Source organism: Centrocercus urophasianus, unplaced genomic scaffold (assembly GCF_019232065.1).
Source record: "Centrocercus urophasianus isolate 14NV4802_14NV808 unplaced genomic scaffold, USGS_Curo_1.0 seq_2, whole genome shotgun sequence".
Lineage (NCBI taxonomy): Eukaryota > Metazoa > Chordata > Aves > Galliformes > Phasianidae > Centrocercus > Centrocercus urophasianus.
In genome coordinates this window covers 7,400,806-7,422,976 of record NW_024884755.1, presented here as the reverse complement: position 1 = coordinate 7,422,976, position 22,171 = coordinate 7,400,806, and the positions used below count along the sequence as shown (strand labels likewise).

The 22,171-nt window shown below is 36.7% G+C and overlaps 1 protein-coding gene across 4 annotated transcripts; it reads right to left on the bottom strand.

The window, feature by feature from the left end:
- Window positions 1–2,067: 2,067 nt before the first annotated feature.
- On the bottom strand, window positions 2,068–21,944 carry ZNF507 (zinc finger protein 507). 4 transcript variants are annotated; one of them, XM_042821573.1, is made up of 8 exons: window positions 21,890–21,944; window positions 20,987–21,071; window positions 16,471–18,581; window positions 15,157–15,262; window positions 10,963–11,077; window positions 8,506–8,610; window positions 5,978–6,112; window positions 2,068–5,845 (listed from the first exon to the last, which is right to left on the bottom strand). In XM_042821573.1, exons 3-8 carry the CDS (start codon window positions 18,574–18,576, stop codon window positions 5,482–5,484), a joined length of 2,931 nt encoding a protein of 976 aa, XP_042677507.1. In that variant the 5' UTR covers window positions 18,577–18,581; window positions 20,987–21,071; window positions 21,890–21,944; the 3' UTR covers window positions 2,068–5,481. The 4 variants fall into 4 exon arrangements, with proteins under 4 accessions (XP_042677507.1, XP_042677508.1, XP_042677510.1 ...); XM_042821574.1 differs by having other exon boundaries at window positions 21,000–21,071; XM_042821576.1 differs by lacking the exon at window positions 8,506–8,610.
- Window positions 21,945–22,171: the final 227 nt, after the last annotated feature.

The window sequence follows — 22,171 nt, the reverse complement described above, 5'->3', positions numbered from 1 at the left end:
GAATTTACTTCTTCAGCACAACGTCCAGGTACTTTTCCATCACCATTTTGCAGTCCAGCAATACTTGCTTTTTTGGTTCCACAATTAGTTCAACACCAGTGTTTGAAGCGGGCAGAAATTCAGGGAAAAGCAAACTGTAAGCAACCTGGTGATTCAGAGCTGTCGAACCAACGTCTTAGAACATGCAAAGTCAGGAAGATTTTAAGGATCTATCTTTGCACACGTCCTATGTTTTATAATTAGTTTTTAAAAGAAATGGAATGTCTGTTTTCTCTTAATTCTTCTGATTAAGATCCCCAATTAGTTAAAAATTTCTACTACAAGTCAGTTTAGAACTGATTAGACGTACATTGAAACTGAAGAATTATGGGCATTAGTTTTACCATATTACAATAGCATCAGAACTACAGCCTCATCACGCAGATCAGGTGATTGCTAAAATTAACATACTGTATATGAATCAAATGATTATATGTATTTTTGTAAAGAGCAGCATATTGCATTACCTTCTCACTATAAGTTACCTTCCAAAGCTATGGGACATTGCCATGTTGTTGTGATTCCTTTCCCAGTGGACCGGCAGGGATTCTAACTCATTTTCTCCCAATTCCCAGCAGTGCTGCAGTCGCTAGGTTCCAGCACAGCTCTGTCCAAGCAAGCTGTGTGCCCTGATCCATCTCTTTGAGCAGCTACCCTGGGCTGGCACAAGTAGAGGGAAGGCGTGGGAGTATGTATGCACATCAGAGAAAGGTACCAGCATTATCACAAGACCAGGATATTTGTGGAGGGCAGAATATGTTCTGCTGACGCTGCTCTGTTTTATTAAGCTGAAGGGAATATGGTATTTCAGCCCAGTGAATGGGTAGTACCTAGATACCATGACTTTTTTCCTCCAGGTTTTACATTAAAGAAAACATGAAATAACTGTACAACACAGCATTCTGTAGTGTAGCGTCTGAACTTGTTTGCAGTTCCAGATTTTTGGGTTTTTCTGGTTTTTTTTTTTTTGTTGTTTTTGTTTTTTTTTTTTTTTTTTTAAATCGTAACTGGTGCAGGCCCATAAGAATAGCAAAAAAAGAAGTAAAATACCCTGCTTATGTCAGTGTAAGCCATGACAACACCAGTAGTGGGGGCTCCAGTGAGACTTTCTCTCCTTGGCCAGCAGCAGCAGACTTGGTTTGTTTGTTTGTTTTTTGGAGATGGGAGGAAAATCTGCAAGGCCAAGAAATACACTGTGTAATTAAAATTAACTTGCAAAACTTAGCTTACATGATGGATAAGCACAAGTCCATCACCTGCCTGAAAAAAACACAGTATAAGGCTTTCACTCTGTATGGGAACTGCTGAGTCATGGCCTGAACCTCTGATTAATCACCTGAGGTGAGCCATGAGTCAGCCAGAGGAGCACAGTTGAAGGCAATTCACCTGTGCTGCCGGAAGGGGTGGAGCCAGGCTCCACCCCTCCTGGACCTATTTAAGAGCTGGCTACCAGAGGGGAAGGATCTCTTTTGGAGATCCCCTCTTTTGGTATCTTCTGGTGAGCTCAACCCAAGGGTAAGCTCTTCCACTTATTCTCTTTTGTGATCATTGTCTGTTTTGCCTTACTCTCTTGATTATATTGCAATTATAACATCTTGGTTATACAGTTTTGCCTTACTCTCTTGATTATATTGTAATTATAACATCTTGGTTATACACACTCCATTTAAGCTGGGGACAAGATTCCCACTAGCTGCATTGTGTAATCTGATTGCACAGTTCTGTCCTTCAGTGTCGCTCCATAACTGCATGCAGGCTCCCTCACATTGTGACTTGTTTCAGTAGACTCATGTTTCATCACCACTGTTACCTTCACAAAACTTGTTAACAGTATTAACTCTACCATCAGTACTATTAACTATTTCAACATATTAACTCTACTATCTTGACTCAATAGTGTGAAATGGCAATAAAAGTATTTCAAATACTTTTTGTTTAAACCCATTCCCATCTCTCTAAACATTGGTGCAGTGATCATTTTTCAATACAACAGTATTTCATGCAGATCTAATAAAAGTGACTAAAGTGTTTAACAAAAAAAGTTTATTACCAAAATACAATATTAAAGTCAATACGTGACAAACTCCTGTAAAGCAAAATAAATTATTCTAACATTGTACAGTATTTCAGAAGGTAGTTAAAGTAGTACTACAGACTTTGCTTCATAGTTCCAAACAGTCTTCTATCAGGAACACAATCCTAGAGAGAGCTTAAGGCATGCAGCTTAATGTGCTGGATAATTTCATAAAACAGAAGTCATCCTATTTAATAAGATACAGCATCAGCATTAACTGCAGTCTTTACATGTCAGTTTTGTAATTTTTTTTTTATACTTTGGCTATAAAAGCAGTGCCATAGTGTTACGATACCTTTTCTTAAAAAAATACATGTACCCATGTCCATGAATATCAAATGCAAATGTAAATTTCTATTAAATATATCTTAACAAATGTTACTTTGAGCACCAACTGTACATTTTAAAAAATGATTAAATAAGTGCTTCTGAAAGAGGAAAATACAACAACTCTGACTGAATCCCATTTCTCCAGGCCAAGCATAAATCTGAAAGATGAAATATGCACCTATTTATCATTATAGCCTAGTATGAATGAAGTTTTCTCATTAGTAGAAGTACAGGCATTTAAAATCAAAGCTGTAAGTCACAGACCTCATTGAAACAAACAGGAAGAGGAAAGCTGATCAGCTGATAGTGCTGTGACAAAAGATCCAAAAAATATTTTAAAAGCTTAAAGAAAGGGGAAGACTGCAGTGTTAGTGACTTTGAAATGTGCTTGAAAAACCCTCATATAACATGCAGCCAAGCCAACCATATGCTTTCTAAAGCAGATAACCTGAGAAATACTTTGCTTTCAGAAACTAAGCCTATAATTACTTCACATGCAGAACTTCTGATAAAGGCCATAGGAATTGTGAGAGGGTAACTAACAGCAAGCAACAGGACAGTTAAAAATGCTTTTGTGTTTCCAGGAAAGAATAATTTGTTGGCAACTGGTAGATCAACAGCAGTTTTTAGAGGCAACTAGCTTGATACTATTGCGCAGCAACCCATGGTTTAGCAGAAAAAAAGCAACAAGATTGCAAAGAGCAATTGTAAATAGATATGTTTTGGTTCCTACTCTCATTACAAGGAGTCTTGGTGATTATACTTACTGCTGCAAGTGTGGCCTGAACATAGACCTAAACTGTTAACTTCGAAGTTACTTGCTTCTCTTCTTAGTCTGTGAATACAAGTTTTTCACCTTTTCTCTCTCACTAGCAGAGCAACCTTATATAACCATCCCTTTATGCAAAAATAAGAATGTGGCAAACTATGGTTTCTGTGCACACTGACTGGTAGACTTTAACTATCTCTAATTCATTCTGACATGATGTGAATAAATCGTGTTTTTCAATGTAAAATCCTCTTGTAGAAATCTGAAATATAACTTTTAACATAAAATAGTACTTGCTTCACATTTGTATTTAAAGTATCTCAAATGCCTTATAAAATGCTTTGATGTTATATCATGACCAATTTTAAAGTAAAATATATACTTTCCGGTAATTTATAAACAAAGTAATATATATTTAATCCAAAGAACAAGCTAAGGAAATCACTTACAAACAAAACCCACAAAATGTAGCTGGAATCTTCGTGCCTTTTGCCCTAGCATTTAGATTTCATGCTGTATTGTAAAGTTGCAACCAAACTTGTTTTTTTCTTCTCCTCTTTGCCACTTTCAGTCAGCAGTGCACAGCAGACTGTATGCTATGGACATACATATGTACAAACGGCACCTTCTTGGATTTACTGTTGTAGCTTATTTTCTGCTAGCAGAAATGCATAAATGGGAAATAAAAAGCTATTTTTCTAAGAGCAGGTCATTTTTAAGTAACAAGCTAATAAAAAAATCAGGCAACTGCATTCCCATGTCAGGAACTAGGCATGCTTCTGTGCTACTGCCATTCTTTAAAAGCAGAAATAAATAGCCACACAAAAGTTTAAATCATGTTATGAAAGGGCTTATTCAGAAGTGCTACTATTTCATTCAGTTGAAATGCATATCCCAAACAATTTAGATAGCCAACTTTATACATAACCTCAAAAAGTTGCCTGGCAATTAGCCTGATCCCAACTGACATATAAATTAACATCTTCTACTGCAGACTGCTGTTAGCAGGGGAAAAAAAGGGAGAGACTTCCATGTGTTCCTTAGAAAACAAAGTAATCCTGAATTCTCTTTATAAATTCATATTTATGAACTAGCAAAATTTGTTCTACAACTGACTGTTTTTTATTATTTTGCTTAAAATAGTTTGCCATGTTTTATTTTTTGAAATATAACTTTCTGTAGGAAGATTCTTTCTATGAACTATTTCTATAGTGACAACTCCACCACACAAATGGGCAATTTAGACAGCCAGGGGGATTTTGAAAGAACTCCAAAGCATGTAGGCATCACTCAAAATCCCAGCTCATGCTCATCTACATCCTTGGGATCTACATAGGTTTAAAAATCTCTTCATAGCAATTATTGTTAACACCTTGATCTCATTAGAAAACAGTGCTCATGTACTGCAAAGTAATCACTGCAAGTTACAAGTGATATATGAGATGCTCAGTGTTGCTTTTTGTTTGTTTCTATGTTTTTTTTTTTTTTTTTTTTAAATAGTTCTGCTGAATGTGTTAATAAAGCCCTTAACATACAGCAGGTCATTATTACAAAGAATCTTTCACACACAATCAATTAAAAAGATATATTCTATTAGGATCCCACTGGAGAAACAGTTACTAGCAAAATGCTTCTAGGCTACTCAGCTCCTGGCGCTCTAAATCAACAGATAGGATACCACTCTTTTTTGAAACACAGCTTGGAGTTTGTAAAGCCTTAAAAATAGATTGGGAAGATGAAATGCCTAGGCGTATGTGCAAGCACACACATGTCCTCACCCACCTCCCCTCTCTACCTTCCGGAATCCAGGCTGAGTTAGATGAGATCATATTGTGAATTTGTATCTGGTGTGATGCCAGTTTCAAAAAAGAGAGTAAAAAAAGTTATTTGCCTAAATATTTGGAAAACACCAAAGCTTTTCAGATGGTATAAAGCTTTCATACCTTTGGGTTTTAACACACTGTACTAATGCATTATTACTGACTAGTACCTGTCAACGAAAGGAAAAAAAGCAACAATCCTGCATTCTTGGCACCATGTAGAGAAATAACAGGTTAATGTGGATTATTCTCTTCCCTGCTCTCAGTATTTATCTCTAAAGTGATTCATCAATCCCTGGTTAAAATTTTATATTCTTAGTGAAACAAGGACTTAAGATGGGAAATCATCAAGTTTTGCTTGCAATTCTTCTCTTTAGTTTCTCAGGCAAAATTAGCAAAGAAAGTAAATATTCACTCTAGGAAACCCTATCCTCCACTTACTGCTTTACCTAGATTGTGTTCTGATTTGTGCTGTGGTCCTTATTTAGGATAATATTTATTATTTCACCCTCATGTTCTTTCATGTGACCCAGCAGATTTTCTTTGTTGGTAGACTCAAAACCACAAATGCAGCAGCAGAAGAGAAGAACACAGTATTCTGTGCCAAGATGGGGTAGAGTGGAGTTCTTTTCTAAACTGCATGATGTATTCATCAAATTAGGCTTTTCATTTTCATCAGAACCTGAAATTTCATTATTAGTCTGGTTAATAGACTCTGTAAAAGACACCAGGCTGTCTGAACTTCCTAGAATAGATACTGTACTTTCTTCTGTGCCTTCTAATAAGGTTTTGTCAGGAAGCTGTCCTTGAAACCTGAAAAAATAATAGAAACCAAAACAACTATCAAAATGTACAGCAGTTGCTTTTTGATGGGAATTTTACTTTGGATCAGAATTGGATCATTTGAGAGGTCTGGATAATAGATTTGAAAGCGACTTGACATACCTGCTGCTTTGTGAAATTGCATCATTAATAGCCTTGTTGACTTGTTCGTAGTTATAATTTTGGTCACTTGCATGTTTCCACATGTGGGACTTCAGGGAAGGAGGATGGCTACACACATATCCACAGAGAGAACACCTAAGGAAAAGAAGGAGAAGAGATGCATTTAAAAGTTAAGCTTTACTATAATAGTAATTCTTTTTTTTTTTTCTCCCAAAAGGGTGAGGAAGCAGCAAGATACACATCAATTCTCATAACTAGGAGAAATAAGTTTGCAAAATTTCATTTTACAATGTAATTTATAGAGTCTGAGAATTTAAGACGGGCTTTTTAGACTTCTTAAACAATTTAACTGAAATCTTAGCTATTTGGCCTGTTGAATTTATTTGAATACTGCAAAAATGAAATAGTTCTAATGATTGCAGAAACATGGAGTATGTCTGTATGGCAGCTGGCAGGCAGATAGTAAGCTTTCTCTGCCATTGTTTTGAACCAAGCAGAAATTGTAATAATTAGCATTGCTAATTTAAACAGAATTGATGAAACCTTTCTTGGTGCAGCATGTATTAGTTTATTTGAGGATCACAGAATTGCAGAAGTTGGAAGGCACCCCTTGAGAATATCCAGCTCCATCCAGCTGTTCAAGCAGGATAAGCTACAGCAGGTTCCCAGGGCAGCATCCAGTCAGGTTCTGGAATCTGTTTGCAGGCTGAAACTCGTACACGTGACATTTTGTCCATAAAGTGGTCCATCAGGTTGGGGTACCACAAATTTTCTATCTCCCTATAAAACAATGTCCTATAAGGTATGCTGTCTTGTTCTTCAACTCAGTTTGACTTTTATACATAAAATTTAGAAAAAATAACATCCTAAAAAATCCTAGTTATTAAACTGTATTTATCTTTTGAGGAACACCAGTTTGAGAAATACTTTTCAAATTTTAGCTGTATTTTTTTGGTCCTCTTAAATTTAATTTACACTTTTAGGATGCAAGGACTTTATGTATACAATTCCAATTACTTAGTATAGGAGCAAGATTTCAGCATACACTTCAGTAAATTAAACAGAACTACGAATGCTTAATGCAGGTAATAATTCTGTACGTCTTTATTTTTTCTAATAACCCAATCTCTCTTTCTAAAAGCAGCTGCAAATTCAGACTATTAATGGCAATCAGATAAATATATAACAGGATTCAGGACAGAACAAAAAATGTTTCCTCCTCCTGTGCAGAACAGCTGAAAAACCTTGAAAAGTAAATAATATTTGTGTAGCGATATGTATTGCATACTTACACAAAAAACCTAATAAATCCCACAGGACTTTTCCCATATGTGAACATACAACAGAGGAAGCATTTTTTGCAAGTGTTTCTGAGATGATAAACTGGTTCTTTCGGTGTGAAGGAGAGGGATGACACTAGAGGACATCACTGCATTGCTGCCTTTATGTAGGAAGAGAATTCTGTCCTGCTGTGGAACAACAGGCCCAACTTGTCTCTATTACTTGATTTAGAACACACATACCGTTTTTACCTTTTCCTTCTAATTTGAAGCCTTGTTAATAAAACAGATGCTTTCAAAAACAGACAACTTCACCCTCAGATCTTAAATTTTAGTATTTCTGATAACCCTTTTTCAAAACAACTCCACCATTAAAAGTAAGATAAAAGACCTCACTGTTCACTTATGGATAACATTAGGCCAAAATGAGATTTTGCAAAACACAAACTTAAAAAAATAACGTTGAATCAATTCTATATGCATATGTATTCTGCTGGTGTTTTATTACGTTATGTTATGTAATTTTTTCTGCACAACTTGTACAACTGGGCTTCATAGGTTGATACATGGTGAATGAAGCAACAGTTCAGTGTTTTCAACGCCTTTTAATTAGTCTTTTTTTAAAAGTGCATTAATTTAAATAGCTAATTTACTACCAGATTTACCTTGCTGAGAGCATGGGCTAAATGCTGTCGACTGCTTTAGCATACATCATCAAAGGCAGAAACTCAACAACTTTTAGTCTGATGCTCTACACTTCAGGATCATTATCTAGAATATGACGTATATTAAATAAAATGATATTATGGCTAACATAATAACCACTCGTATTACTTTTATTTAGGGCAGTGTGATTCAAATCTGGACTCTTACCAGGGTTGTGCCTAGAGTAGGATATTAAACAAAGCCAGAAAACATTCATGGGCACTGGAATGTAACAATTTATAGTTGTTAGAAGTGGTTTTGGCACATGCATTCTCCCAGACAATTCTGAGCGTGCTTTTGTAGGTAACGCAGTCAGGAAGCCTCCTACAATAAGCAGTTTATGTGCAACTATGCCATTTTGGAAAGAAAAAAGGACATCCCCCACCAAATCTCTTTCCTTCCTTCTTTCAAAAAAAAAAAAAAAGTCACTGGAACAAGGAACGCATGTAGGAGGGAAAAGAATATAATCTGAACTCTGCCTTGTATCTTAATTACAAAATCACTACTATCACAGTTTTGTGCTAAATCCAAATTGTTACATACTTGTACTGTTCCATTAGCTGCACTGCCTGATGCTCCTGGGGGTGACGCCTCATATGGCATTTCAAGCTATTCATATTTGTGGTGGCGAAGTCGCATACTCGACATCTAAAGAGACAACAACAATCTGACAATTAACTGCTAGCACTATTCCAGCAACAAAATCTATGAGAAAGCAAAGGTAACTGGAAAGACTGCAATTAAAGGCTAACAACATTTACAGAAGTCTAAGTGATGACATGTAACTTTTAATTTTTGGACCATGAGAACCTCTTGCAATCCCAAAAAGTCTCCAACTTAGAGCTAGAATCACTATGCATACAGATCATGATCTGTCCTCACGTCCACCTTGTGGGCCTTTTCTGAAGTTGACAAGCATTATGATCTGTAATGGATGCTCTTGAAGCAAACATGATGTAGGCTGCTTGGCTATGTTATGCAAAAGCAGAATGTGACCATAAAAACTATAGGGAGACAGTGCACTCAGAAGTAAGGATTGTCCCTTAAGAACATGTGTTCTACTTTGTGCAATAACAGACACTTCTCACGACAGTATTAAAGCTAAACTCCTATGAAGTAATAAAACATCTAAGTTTCAGAGCATTATAACTGAAGTAAAAGTCATGGACTAGATCAACGCGTTTAGAAAAAAGTGCCCTAAGACAAAGTGTGTCTCATCACACTCAGATTTTATTTTTTGACTGTTGCCACGGGATCTTTTCACAAAAATAATACATAAAACAGTTCTGATCTGGATCAGGATCCCTGCATTTGGATCCCAGAGTCCTTCACAAAGTACTTAGCTATGCATAAATGTCAATACATTGCTACATAGGCTTCCTATATATAACATTAAAATAGGTCTAATGGAAGTCATCAGGATTAGCTAAAATTCTGCATATTTATCAGGATTTCAGTTGTTTCTATTTTCAAATGGTAAAACGTCCAGTCATTATTAAATTTGGTTTACAGGGTGAAAAAGATTGAGACTGCAGGACATTTAGCTTGAAATTACTCACTTTATTATTGAAAGGATTTAATTTTGCAGTATTAGAATCCAGGAGGTATCAAATCTCCAAAACGCATCATTAGAGGCTATATAGACAGTTTAATTTCCAGCAATTTTTGTTAAATAAGTAATAAAGTATTTGTGTGGGCATAAAAATAGCTGCAATGTAGTTAGATTGCTATCTGGCATTATGAAAGGCTTAAGGAATACATGTTTTAAAATGAGAAATATCATGACTAGTGCATCTTTACAGTTTTTAGGCTGTGGCTTCAGTATCCCACCAGGTCTGCAAATGCATCTAAAGGGCTTGTGCAAAAATAATAAGAAAAGCAAGCTGTATCAGTAGGCTTAAATGTACTATACAGCAGTCTATGTCACGAATGGAAAAATTTCAGTGGTTCCTTGATCAAACAGGCTAGCTAAGTCTAACTCAGAAGTTAGTAAGACACTACAGATCTGTTGTTCCAACCCCACCAAGTAACCAATAATGCAATAAGGAAGATTCTGAGAAAAAGAAAAATCTGTTTGTATTCCACACTTGTTATCTGAGCAAATATCTTGCAATTTTTGGCCAGTGTTATTGGATATCATTATAACGCACAAATCAAAATAAAATGTCTTCTGTTTTATAATTTAGCCAAAAAAGAGAGGCCCTGTCTGAGCTCAGTGTTTTCAGGTGTTAAGATGAGTTTCCAGAATTTGTGCTAAAAAGCTAAGAATTGTATTAACTCACATCTATTTTCTAGCCACTAGAGAGGGACAGAGATCCACAGCAAATAAGCAGATTTAAATTGCAGGAATTTATGCAGTATATTTTTTCTGCTGAGGAACTGAACTATACAGTATTACAGCCAATTTTGGATATCAAGATTTCTACATATATCCATGTAACATCCTTTACAGAAAAGCTGTATCTGATCCTAAATGCACTGATACTGTTTGAAACCTGTAAAAAAGGTAAGGGGGCTGAGAACAGGACAACAGGCAGAACTCTTCCAAACTGAATAAGCCAATACATTATGAACACACCTTGACTCCTACCTCCTTCAAAAAGAAATGTGTATCTTGCTGTTTGCCTTAATGGCAATGGAGAACATTTTGCAAGAAGGCAAATCCAAAATAAAGTGTTAAAGGTGTTTGTTAAATATATATTATTACTAGTGGCCAAAGTTCAATATTATAAAGTATGTGCTTCCCTTTGCACATCTAGATGCTTCACACTGAAAACAAGCTGTTCACATAATGTCCTGGAAATTACAGCAAATCTTAATTACCTTAGTTACCTAGTTTCAGTCAAACATAAGTGTGGCTCCTTCAAAGCTGCAGGAAAATTATTGCATCGACTTTCTTTAACAAAATCTTTGAAATTCTATAAGCAGTACAGTAATCTATTTAGTTAAAATAAGCAGTCTACGAGCCTAGTATTATTTAGCAATAACTGAGACTCTTACCTGTATGGCTTATCAGAGTTATGAATTCGTCTGTGATTTCGTACGCCAACATAAGTTGTGCTGGTGTAGTCACATACATCACATCTATACAGTTTCTGAACTGAAGACTTACTTCCTACATAAAAAAAAAATATATATATATAAAATTTTAAAGATTTGCATCCAGCATTATACGAAGTTCTCAGATGATAATTTTAGCACAGCTGAAAATTATGAAACGTGAATTAACTTTAAAGGCAATACTTCACTGGAGCAAACTGGCAATGGATGTAGAGAAAATAAAGGTGTATTTTGTTGACCGTGCTGTTCAGCATTTGCCCTACCATCTACTGGAATTATTAAAGTTTAAGGAAGGCACATTCTTCCTCCGTATGAACACTTCTATTCTTCCTCCACTGGGCTGAAAATCCCGGGTTACAGCAAAAGTTGAAAAAATGTGAGAGAATGACTCAAATGAAGAAAAAAAGATTGGCGATGATAAAGGATAGGTTTCTAACTGGCAAATACAGGCAAGACAAGGAAAAGGTCTCGTGAAGCACTCAGACTCTTTTTATCATCCACTTTTAGAAGGATCTGAGATGACTTAAAAAAAAAAAAAAAAGATATTGACCAGATGTATTAAAAAATAATTTGGAACTTCTCCAAATTACTGAAAAGCAATTGCAATAAAATTTTTTTCTTCCACAATGAAAGAGACTCTTGAAAAATTAATGGTTGCAGAGACAAAGGCTAATGACTAATTTAAGACAGGAAAATGTGTGCCCACAAGTGTGTGCACAGTTTGAATATTTCTGGGACATGACTCTGTAGACTTTACCAGTCCTATTCCTGCTCCCTCACTGAACAATGTAACTTATCTCAGCTGAAATATTAACATTTAGGAGGAGGGATGGTACTTTTATATGGGTCTTCTTCCCACTCCAGCCAATCGTGCAGCCTTCCCACACTCTTCAAATGAGAAAATAGCAGAAATACAAAGGAACAACAGATTGGAGCTGTTTAAATCAGCACTACTGTCAAAATAAGTATCAAATTAACATCTAAGGGCTTCCTTTCTGCATCTAACCTGTTCAGTAACCTAAGTTTTAGAGTTCTGCTTTTCCAGTTGCAAGTAAGTTGTTCAAGTTCAATTCATTTTTATACAAATTCCTATTAGCTGAGTGAACAGTTAAGCCATTAATATCAGTTATGTACAGAAGCTTTGAAGGAATTGATACAGATTCCTGGAGAATTTCTCTGATGAGTACTTTAAAGTACATCCCAGGACCAAAATAAATATATGGTTCATTGTGTAATGCATGGGAGACAAAGTAAAGTTCATATCTTGGAAGAACTTCCATAACTCTTCATGCTCCTATGAAAAACAGCTCCAGCACAAACCATCACTTCGTATTGTGAAGAGCTACTAAAAAATTAGCATTTTTGGTTCAACATTTGAAATCATTATGTAGGGAATGTAGATTAGAGAGTTATTCTGAAGAATTCCATAGTATGTCATGTAAAATAAAACAGCAATCAGAATGCACAAATAGTTTGAAACAAAATTTAATAATCCTGCATGTACAAAGATAAATAAAAATACTTTTTACTTCAAATTTAACATGTCAAATTGCTCACTCACCTGGCATTTAAAAAAAACAAAACAATATGGAAGTAATACTTAGCGTGCACTCTTCGCAATTCAACATTAATGTTCTTAAAGCAAAATATAGATATATTTTTTCTACTACACTCTCATACAGCTTTAAAAAAATCACTGCTGTTTAAAAAATATTTAATGCAAATTATCAAAACATTCTTAATTTTACCCCTGGAGACTGCAGTTACTCTTTCATTTATGCAGAGCTCTGATGAACACAAAGACACTGGACTGCAGATCTACTGTAGAGCAGGAGTTTTATGAAGGTTGGGCTACTGCATACTCCACTTGAATAGATTTTCCATCTTTAATGCTGAATCTTTAGAAAAACAGCTTCTAAATGTACTTTCTGTTATGAATTTTATATTTTATTGGTTAGTAAGCTTAAAGCAAATAGTATCTAATGAGATTTTTAAAGTGTTATGCAAACATATTATCTAGTGCATAGTTATAATGGGCTAACCCCACAGTAGCACATACTTAGGAGCAATTATTTACATCAATCAGTACTTTAGTTTTATCCCTCCAACAAAATGCCCATAAATTATAATACACCATACAATCTCTAGCTGAAATGAAGCAGCAGTGCTGTCCCCTGCCTCCTCTGATGGCTTATTTCTTGAGGTTGTAGGGGCTTTCTTGCTTTCTGGGTTGAGGAAATCAGGTCTCTTGAGAGTGAGCATGAAAACCACAGGTCTTTATTGTTGCTACAGTAACAGGTGTTCCTGTAATTCTGCTTATTACCCTATTCCTTCATTATTAGACATTTACAATCCAATCATATCCAGTGTCACCATGCTCCCTTTTAATTTATTGTACAACCATGATGAATAAAGAGATTTTTAGGACTAGCTATTTCATAAACAAGAAATGAAACTGTTCCAGCTCAGGCATCTTTCACATAAACAGCTGCTATGCTATAAACTTCTTTGTTTTGTGTTGCTTTATAGGGATGACATCTGTTTGACAAGAGACTGCTGTACTGCAATGGTGTTGCAATTTGATTATAAATCGGTTCTGAAATAATTTAGGCATTCCAAAGTATGAGTTAATACAACTTTAACAGGAGAACTGTTTTCATTCAAATCACATTACTAAATTTCAAGTGGGGTAAACAATCAATTAAAGTGCTTGGAAGTAGCTCATTTATAAGACAGTAATGAGCAAAAATAAGTATTTTAAAAATCTCTAACGCAATTAAAAGCAGGACGTTTTCATGAACAGAGGCTTCTCTTTCATGGAAGTTAAGTTACAAAGTCAGGATATAAAATCTAACAACAACACCTTTATAAAATGTAGTATCTTCAAAAGCAGCTAGCCATCTTCATTTTCTAACTTGTACACTGAAAGCCAGAAAAAAGACGCAGCGTGAGCTAACAGAATGCAAGTCAACAGTTACGCATCTCACTTTATTCTGATGCGTACCATATTGTTTTGGACAAATTGTTAGTTGTTCAAGCCATCCAACTTGACTCATGCTGGTTAGTACCTTTTTTTTCAAGTGTTTGTGCTAATGTCAGCAAGGTGAGAATAGAATCCAGAGTTTCCGACTGCAATCTATGTACTATTGCAGTATGCATTTTGTTCTCTGAATAGAGACCATAGGTGGGACAGACAAGAGCTATGTACACAAAATGTGAAATATTTTGGCTCACAGTTGTTGAGAGGTGATATAATTACTGGTGTTTTCCCACAGTGCTCTAAAATTGCCAAGCACTAAAAATTACAGTGTTGCCTAAAGAAGTGTTGTAAATATTTTCAGGAATTCAACCCACCAGAGGAGAGAATGCACTGAAAATATAATATTAAATATTGGTCGTCCTAGATACTCAAATGATTTTAAGATCACAGGATACTCAATGATTTTAAAACATCTTCCCTAGACTTCAAATATTGGGTGTTTTTCCCCTCTCTCACTATCTTTACACATCAAGTGTGTTTGGATTTTCTTCAGAAAAAAAACATGATTAAATTACATAGTTAATCAAACATCCACAAAGTGCCCTGTTGTTACCCTGGTAACGACTACAGATAATTTTTCAAATGTCTTACATCTGCTTCTCTAGAGCTAAAATAAACTTTGGACATTTCATAGTTTAAAGAGAAATTTCTAATCACAGAGTGGACAGCGTTGTATATATATGCTGATATCAAACTATGTTATCACACAGTGAGTTTAAAAAAAGGCTGCTCTGTTTACTTCAGGCTATCTGACAAATACTGTAGCTGTTCAAGAAAGAAATTTTTTTTTTTTTTTCTTAAAATAGAGTAATATTCCATACCAGTTATCTGTTAAGTATTTTAATTGTTTTCGCAAAAAGAAGAAATATGGGATCTAATCACACATGCAAAAAATCCACCTATAAACAAATGTCTGTAGGAGATCTCAAAATGGAAAATTTATGGTAAGTTTGCACATCTAGATGCATTTAGGTTAGGAATAGACATGAAAACATTTTGTCCCAAAAGGGATCTTAAAAACAGTAAGCCTACAAGAACAGCAAACAATTTTCCAGACAACGTTTTATAATTTCAAGTGACAATATAAGCAGTACCTTCTCTTTCATCTACTTCACTGGAAACTATTAGTTTGTTAGACGTGGATGTTGAATAGATATCTGGAAGACCATGTTGCTCTCTCTCATGACTTCGCAGTTGGCTCTGAAAACACAATTTCCCATGTTTAAATATACATTACAAACATTCACCGGTTACTTCAGACACTGCAGTGATTTGCACATTGTTACTCAAGATTTAATGACAACTGTTATAATAATATGTACGTTAATGTATACGCAGATTGCCCCTCAGTTAGTTTTACTAGAAATAAGACCAACACACATCAATCAATAACATAAAGGATTGGTGACTGTAACTGAGATGACTATGTGATTCGTGTTACTTTTTTATAAAATCTGTTCACTAGAAAAATATCAATATTCATTTCATACGCAGATATACCACAACGTGTTGACTCAAGCTTTTTCTTTTCCCTTCTGTCCTTCTTCCTCCATTCTCATATAGAAGGGTCAAACAGTTATTCCTCCAGAATTATTATACTCCAAAAGCAATATGAGATTAGAGGCTAGAGGATGGCTTTTATGAAAATAGGCTCAATTTTCTTATTGCCTGTTACTGTTTCTACTTGCCTGGAGAGAAGGAGGAGCAGCCTTTTTCTACCATATCTCTACTTTTTTTTTTTTTTCAAATTAGGACTAGACAACAGGAAATAGGGGAAAATTTGCACTATCATTGCCTACAATAGTTTCAGTTTTAAGATTATATACTGTTGCCATTGATTCTATGTTCCTAATTACTGAACTGACTGTTTAGGAACACACACACCAGCACTAATGCTTAACACTGACATAATACAGTACTCTGTTCTGGCATGCTGTACTTCAGATCTCAGTTCTACAGAACATCAAGCCCCAAACAACAACATAGGAAGAAAGAAAATAATTTGTTTCACAGTTTCTCTCATTATCACCAGTTACTGTTACTTTTGCTCACACTTCCAACTTCTCTGAATGTTTGAGCACTCTCTTAAAGTTTCAGCTACTAAGTTCTCTGAAGCTTCCACTTCTTTAGCTGGTACACCTTAGCAGAACAACAGAATATTAAGATGTCCATTAGACAGTTCTCATGAAAATAACTTACATGAAGATAGTTTATTTCAGTGGGTAAGGCAAAGTAATTATAGCTGAATGGTGTATCTGGAAAGTACTGCTGGCAATAATCTCCAATAGTAATGAAAATGAAGCCAGGATGTCAGAATGAATGTAGATATAAAGCAGGATCAACAGTTATAAAAAAGCAGGAAAACAGGTTATTTAGCTATTATAGAGAAACTCAGGAAATAACTTTACCTTATAATGAAAAGATTCTTCACATTGCTTGCACTGATACATTCTTGTTTTGCAGTGGTTGATCATGTGGCTCTCTAAATCCTTACTATTGTCAGCAATGTGTTCACAGATAGGACACTGATAGGGCTGCCTCTGACGATGGACTCTCAAATGTTGTTTTATGTAGCCCTTATTACCACTGCTGTAGTGGCAGAGGCGACAGCGGTAGGGTCGGTCTACATTAGGTATATATTCTACTAGGTTACTTCCTGGAATATTTGCATCGTTTGCATTTTGGCATTGTGCGTTGTCTTGTAATTCTTTCAAAATGTCATCATCAGAAGCATTTTGATCTGTCCTCTCCTTCAGTTTTTCAATGACAGTGAGTAGAGACATACTGATGCCCATTTTAATTGGTGCTTCTGATAACTCTGGCCTTTCTTTCTGTATCTCAACTATTGCACATTCACTTTGGTTTAAGCCAGAAAACTCCTCTGATGGATTCTTAAGTGAGGATACCACTCTAGAACGAGCCATGCCTGGACCATCAGCCTCTCCCTGCCCTGTATCTGCATCCACAGAGTCTTCCCCAGTCAAAGTCCTCAAGCTAGACTTTGTTAGCTCTGCAGCTCTGATAGGCATCGTAACAAGAGCTTCTGCAGCTAGTGAGTGTAGTCGTAAGGACTCTGAATTTGTCCTTCTTCGTACAGGAGGTGCATTTTCATCAGTTGTTACATTTTTTATAGAGCTTAATTCATTGTCTTTTTTTTCAGTATTATTCCATCCTATTATTACTTCTTGGATTTCACCTGAATGATAAACTCCATTGGGCTCTTCAGAGGTAACATGGGATTCCTCCGAGATTAATTTTTTTTCTGTTTCAATGTCAGTGTTCATCAAGTAAGACTTTTGTAAGACACTTTCTTCAGCACCTGGCAAACGCTCGACTATTACATTAACGTGACCCTCTTTATTTGGGCTACAATTAATGATTTTCTGTGCTGATGAAAGTAGGCTATCAGTTATCAAATTATCCTGTTCTGTATCTGAAACAGTCTCCTCTGTAGTAGGAGAATGCACTACAGACTGATTTATCATCTCATCCTCTTTTACATTTGTTCCTACTGGTGATTTGCACGACAATCGCTCAGAATTGCAAATCTGAAGCTGAAGAGTAGGTTCACTATGGATATCTAGTTCATTGTTTTCCAAAGAAAGAACAACTGGATCCATGCTATGAGGTGTATGAGTTACAGCTGTCTCTGACAAGTTGGCAGTTTCATTTTCTTCCTCAAAGATAGGATAGGAACAATTAACTTCACCTGCATGTTTCCAAGCGTGTGTTTTCAACATTCGTTGCTGACCACAGGTGTACCGACAAATCAAACATCGGTACATGCCGTACTGCTCATAAGTATACCATTTCCTCCTACCCATTTCAGATATGTGACTAGACTGAGTGGTATCTTTACATTCTGTATTTCCAGCCCCTGATTTGGCATTTCCTTCCACTGTCCCTTGCAAAAATGAACTTGACGCATTTACACACCGCTGCACGTTTGTCTGGATGCTATTTTTACCTTCATTCTCATGGTGATTTTGGAAGTGAGATTCAAGTTCTTCTTGGTTTTTAGAAGTAAAATGGCATTCTGAGCACATCAGTATCACTTCGTTTTTCTGCCCATGTTGTTTTATATGTTCTTGCAGCGTTAAGAGAGAAGGTGATAGAAATTTACATAGACTGCACTGGTAGCACGTCACCTTCTTTTTGCTTTGTGGAAGACATTCAGTCACAAAATAGTCAGCTTTTAACTCTTCAGTCTTTTTAGTAGCAATAACAGATAGCTCAATTGCTTTAGCTGGGATTTCACAAAGATCTGTATCAAAGGACTGTGCAGAAGCGTCAGAATGGGAACGTTTTTTCCCTATTAAAAGGCATCTTTGTGATTTCTCACTTTCGACTATTTTGCTTAGCTTCTGGATAACATGGATTAATGGATCAGTTTTACATTTTCTCTGATCTTCACTGTTTTGCAATGTTGGGCCAATGACTGTTTCAGAAATCAGTACAGCCTCCTGTTCTCCAATATTTGGCATCAATACTGCAATGCTACTTCCTTCTTCCATAATACCTGGGAGAAAAATATTAAATATTAAAAAATATACACAATAATAAAAATACAATCCAGTACTATTTAAATTTCTTTACTAAATGTAGAAGATAGAACCCACTAACTTTATAAAAGCTTCTAGAAAGGTGATAAAAATAGCCAAATATTTTGAGAACATTAAGTAGATAATATAGATGTTATTCAAAACAGTTGCACAGAGTATTTCCAAAACAGCCTCTGTGTTTCTTCAAGTTGTATAACAGCAAGACAAATATTTTTCCAGCATAAACTCATTATCATTGTTAGAGTTATTGTATTTTTCTTACACTGGATACTAAAATAGACTAATCAACAGGAAGTGATAGATTTGTATTTTTAAGCTATATGATATGATATGGAAATGTATTCCTAACATTCTCATCTGATACACTTATGTCTACTGAATAGGTAAATGAGTAATTCTGGTATTTCTATTATGGTTAATTCTGGTATTACATTAGTCATTTCACCCTGACTATATTAAAGGCCATTCAACTTCAAATTATACTTACTATAAATGTTATTTTCTAGAAAAGCAGTTGTGGCTTTTCCTACAATTCCTTAATTGTAGGGAAAATCAGTTTGTACTAAAGTTAGGATTTTATTTTTCTGTTTTGAGGGAAAGCTAAAGGCAGTAGCTATTTCCACTTACACTTCCTTCAAACATATCTATGAACTACAGGCAGTTAATGTGGTAGTGATGGAGGTTAAGTTAGAAGCCAATATGTAAAAATTTACATGAAAAGATACTTTGTGATGTGGTCAAAACTGCAGGGTAGGGATGGCTCTGCTGGACAGAAAGTCTTCCAGTGTAGTTTACTTCTGAAAAAATGTCTGAAAATAATTGATACAACTTCTGCTATACATATAAATATTTAATACACAATTTATACTTTATATACTATGTATAAAATATAAGAGCATAAAGAATGCCAGTTGTTTCTTTTACCAGCTATCCTTGAAACTTTATCCCCCGTTCTTTCATGATGATTTTTTTTTCTATTTTTACGAGAAAGACACACAGGCCAAATTAGAACTTCTACAACTGGCCTAAAGACCTATTAAATCCTCTCTTTTCTACTTCTTGATCTAGTATTTAGCTGGAATTTAAAATTGATAAGTGATTTCTAGAGAACATTGTTTACTCTGGCAAATAAATAGGAATAAAAGCCTTCCTTTGCCCATATGCAGCATAAAGAGTCTGCCCCAGAGACGTGCCAGAGGCAGCTGCAGCAGGGATCTGTTACCAAAGGCAGCACTGTGTGTGTCAGAAAGCTGTTTTTACTAATGTAAATAATGCATTTGTATTTTCACATTACAGGAGATGCAACAATGTTGTGGAAACTTTGGTTATAATGCTGGAAGGCTTTATGAGATTGCTCGGTGCAAACAGAAGATTTGCAGACTTATTTGCCGAGGCAACACTGTGGGTATGAATGAAACATCTTTCTGTTACTGCGTAAGAAAAAGAATTCACATTCAAAGGAACTTAAATAAAAACTGCAATAAATTCCTTTATTGTACAGGAAAGCAGCACAAGTGTTTTGATTTTAAAATACATCTAACCTTACTATTCAACACAAGAACATGCAATTTCTGTTTTAATCTAATACAACAAAAAAAGGATTTTCTCGTATTCAAGTCGAGTTACCTTGAGACATGCCTTTCTCATTATGATCAGATTTTTATTTAAAAAACAGTATTAGAGAAGATACGGACTACGGTTATGTGATACTTTTGTTCCTCATCTTTTGGACAGCGAGCATAATATACCGCTTCCCTTAATACTTCTGTCTGCAAACACAGAACTTTTGAATCCATCAAGAAATGAACTATATGTAACAACCTGTAATTATTCCCACAATAGGAGTTAAATACTTCTACTAATAAAAAGCAGGTTGCTACCGTATTTCTGTACTTAAACAGAATCTGCATTTACGAATTTATTTAAAGTGAAGATAAATCTTCCAAGAAACTAATCCAGAGTAACTTGAATTTATTATTCATGGGGCTTTGGAAGAGCTGTTGGGTGCTGACTTTACGCACAGATAATATGTGCAGGATCAACACCTATAGATGCTTTCTACTGAAATTTAATAAGATAAGTAAAATTACTAAAATTACTAAATAACATTAGTAATGAAATTACTAAAATTGTACCAACAAACTGTAAATAAGCAGAGTGCTGCTTACATTTCCAGTCTTATAAATTTGTCAGCCTTAAGGCCACTATCATTTTTTTCAAAAGCATCCATGATATTGGTCTACAAAAAAATTCTGTGCAGAACTAACTCAGAAGTTATTTTTATTTGCCACTCAGCTTACTGTTTGGACTCGAGTTCTTTATGATTGAAAAGTTCAATAACTGTTGGGAAACTCAGACTCACCCTGCAGACTTACACTGTTCGTGTTTGGAACATTCCCTCGAAGTAATAATTCTGAACAAGCAAATATTGGCCCTACTTGTTTCACCTGAAAACAGAATAGAAATTAAGAGGCAAGACTGCTGAAAGATCGCAGAAGTCACATGTTGCCACACAATACTGCTAAAACCAGAAAACAGCGAATGCCTCCAGATGTTTGAACTTTGGATGTTTGTATATTATCAGCTTGTATATTATCAGCTGTGTATGGCATATATGGATACTGATGAAGTTAAGTAGTTCTTTCTTTTAGGGTATGCATATTGCACTCTGCTGCTATGTTACACAGAGGGACAGCAGGAGAGCACAGGGATGGCTGATCCCAGCACGCATCAGCCCACCTGTGGGCCCGGCCGCCTCTCGCCGAGGCTGCACCCGCGGGGCAGGGAAACTGCTGCCAGCGGAGCTGCGCTGGGCCGGACTCCCTGGGGCAGCGCGGGGGCTGCGGCTCAAGGCCGCCGGCCGGCTGCAGATTTCCCCCATCCCTTTGCAGGATGTCCCTTTGCAGGATGCCCCTTCCCGCCCCACGCCGCCCTCTGCCCCGTGGCTGCCCACGGCGCCGCTGCCAATCCCCGCGCGCTCCCCGCTTTATAGCGCGCAGGTGCCGACGGCGCGGCCCTAAAGCGGCGGGCGAGAGGCGGCCGGACTGTACCGAGCCGGCAGGGGAGGCTTGTCGGGAGCTGCCGCCTCCCGCGCTCCGCACATGGGCTCTGGTCCCGAGCACCGCCCCGGGGCCTGCCTGGCGCGACCGCTTTTCGCGCCCTACCTGCCCCCCCGCCGGCCTCCGCCGGGCCGCTCGCGGCTGCGGCACCGAGGGGCGGCTTGGGGTTAATTTTTATTTGAAAGAGGGAAAAAAAAATTCCTCACCCCCTTGGACACCGCTTCAAGATGGCGACGATGGAGACCGTATCACGTGACCGGCGGGCGCGGATCAGGTGATCGGGGGTTTGGGGGGAGGGGGGGGTACTGCCGCCGTGCCGCCGCCTCTCTGCCGTTACCATGGGGACGGGCCTCGCCGGGTGGCGCCGGGCCCCGGAGTCCAGGGCGGGTGTCCGCCATCGGCGCGATGGCAGTATCTCGTTATTTACGGCAGTACAGCGTGGCTGATCGCCGCAGAAGCCACTACATAAAAGTCTACAGATTTTTTTT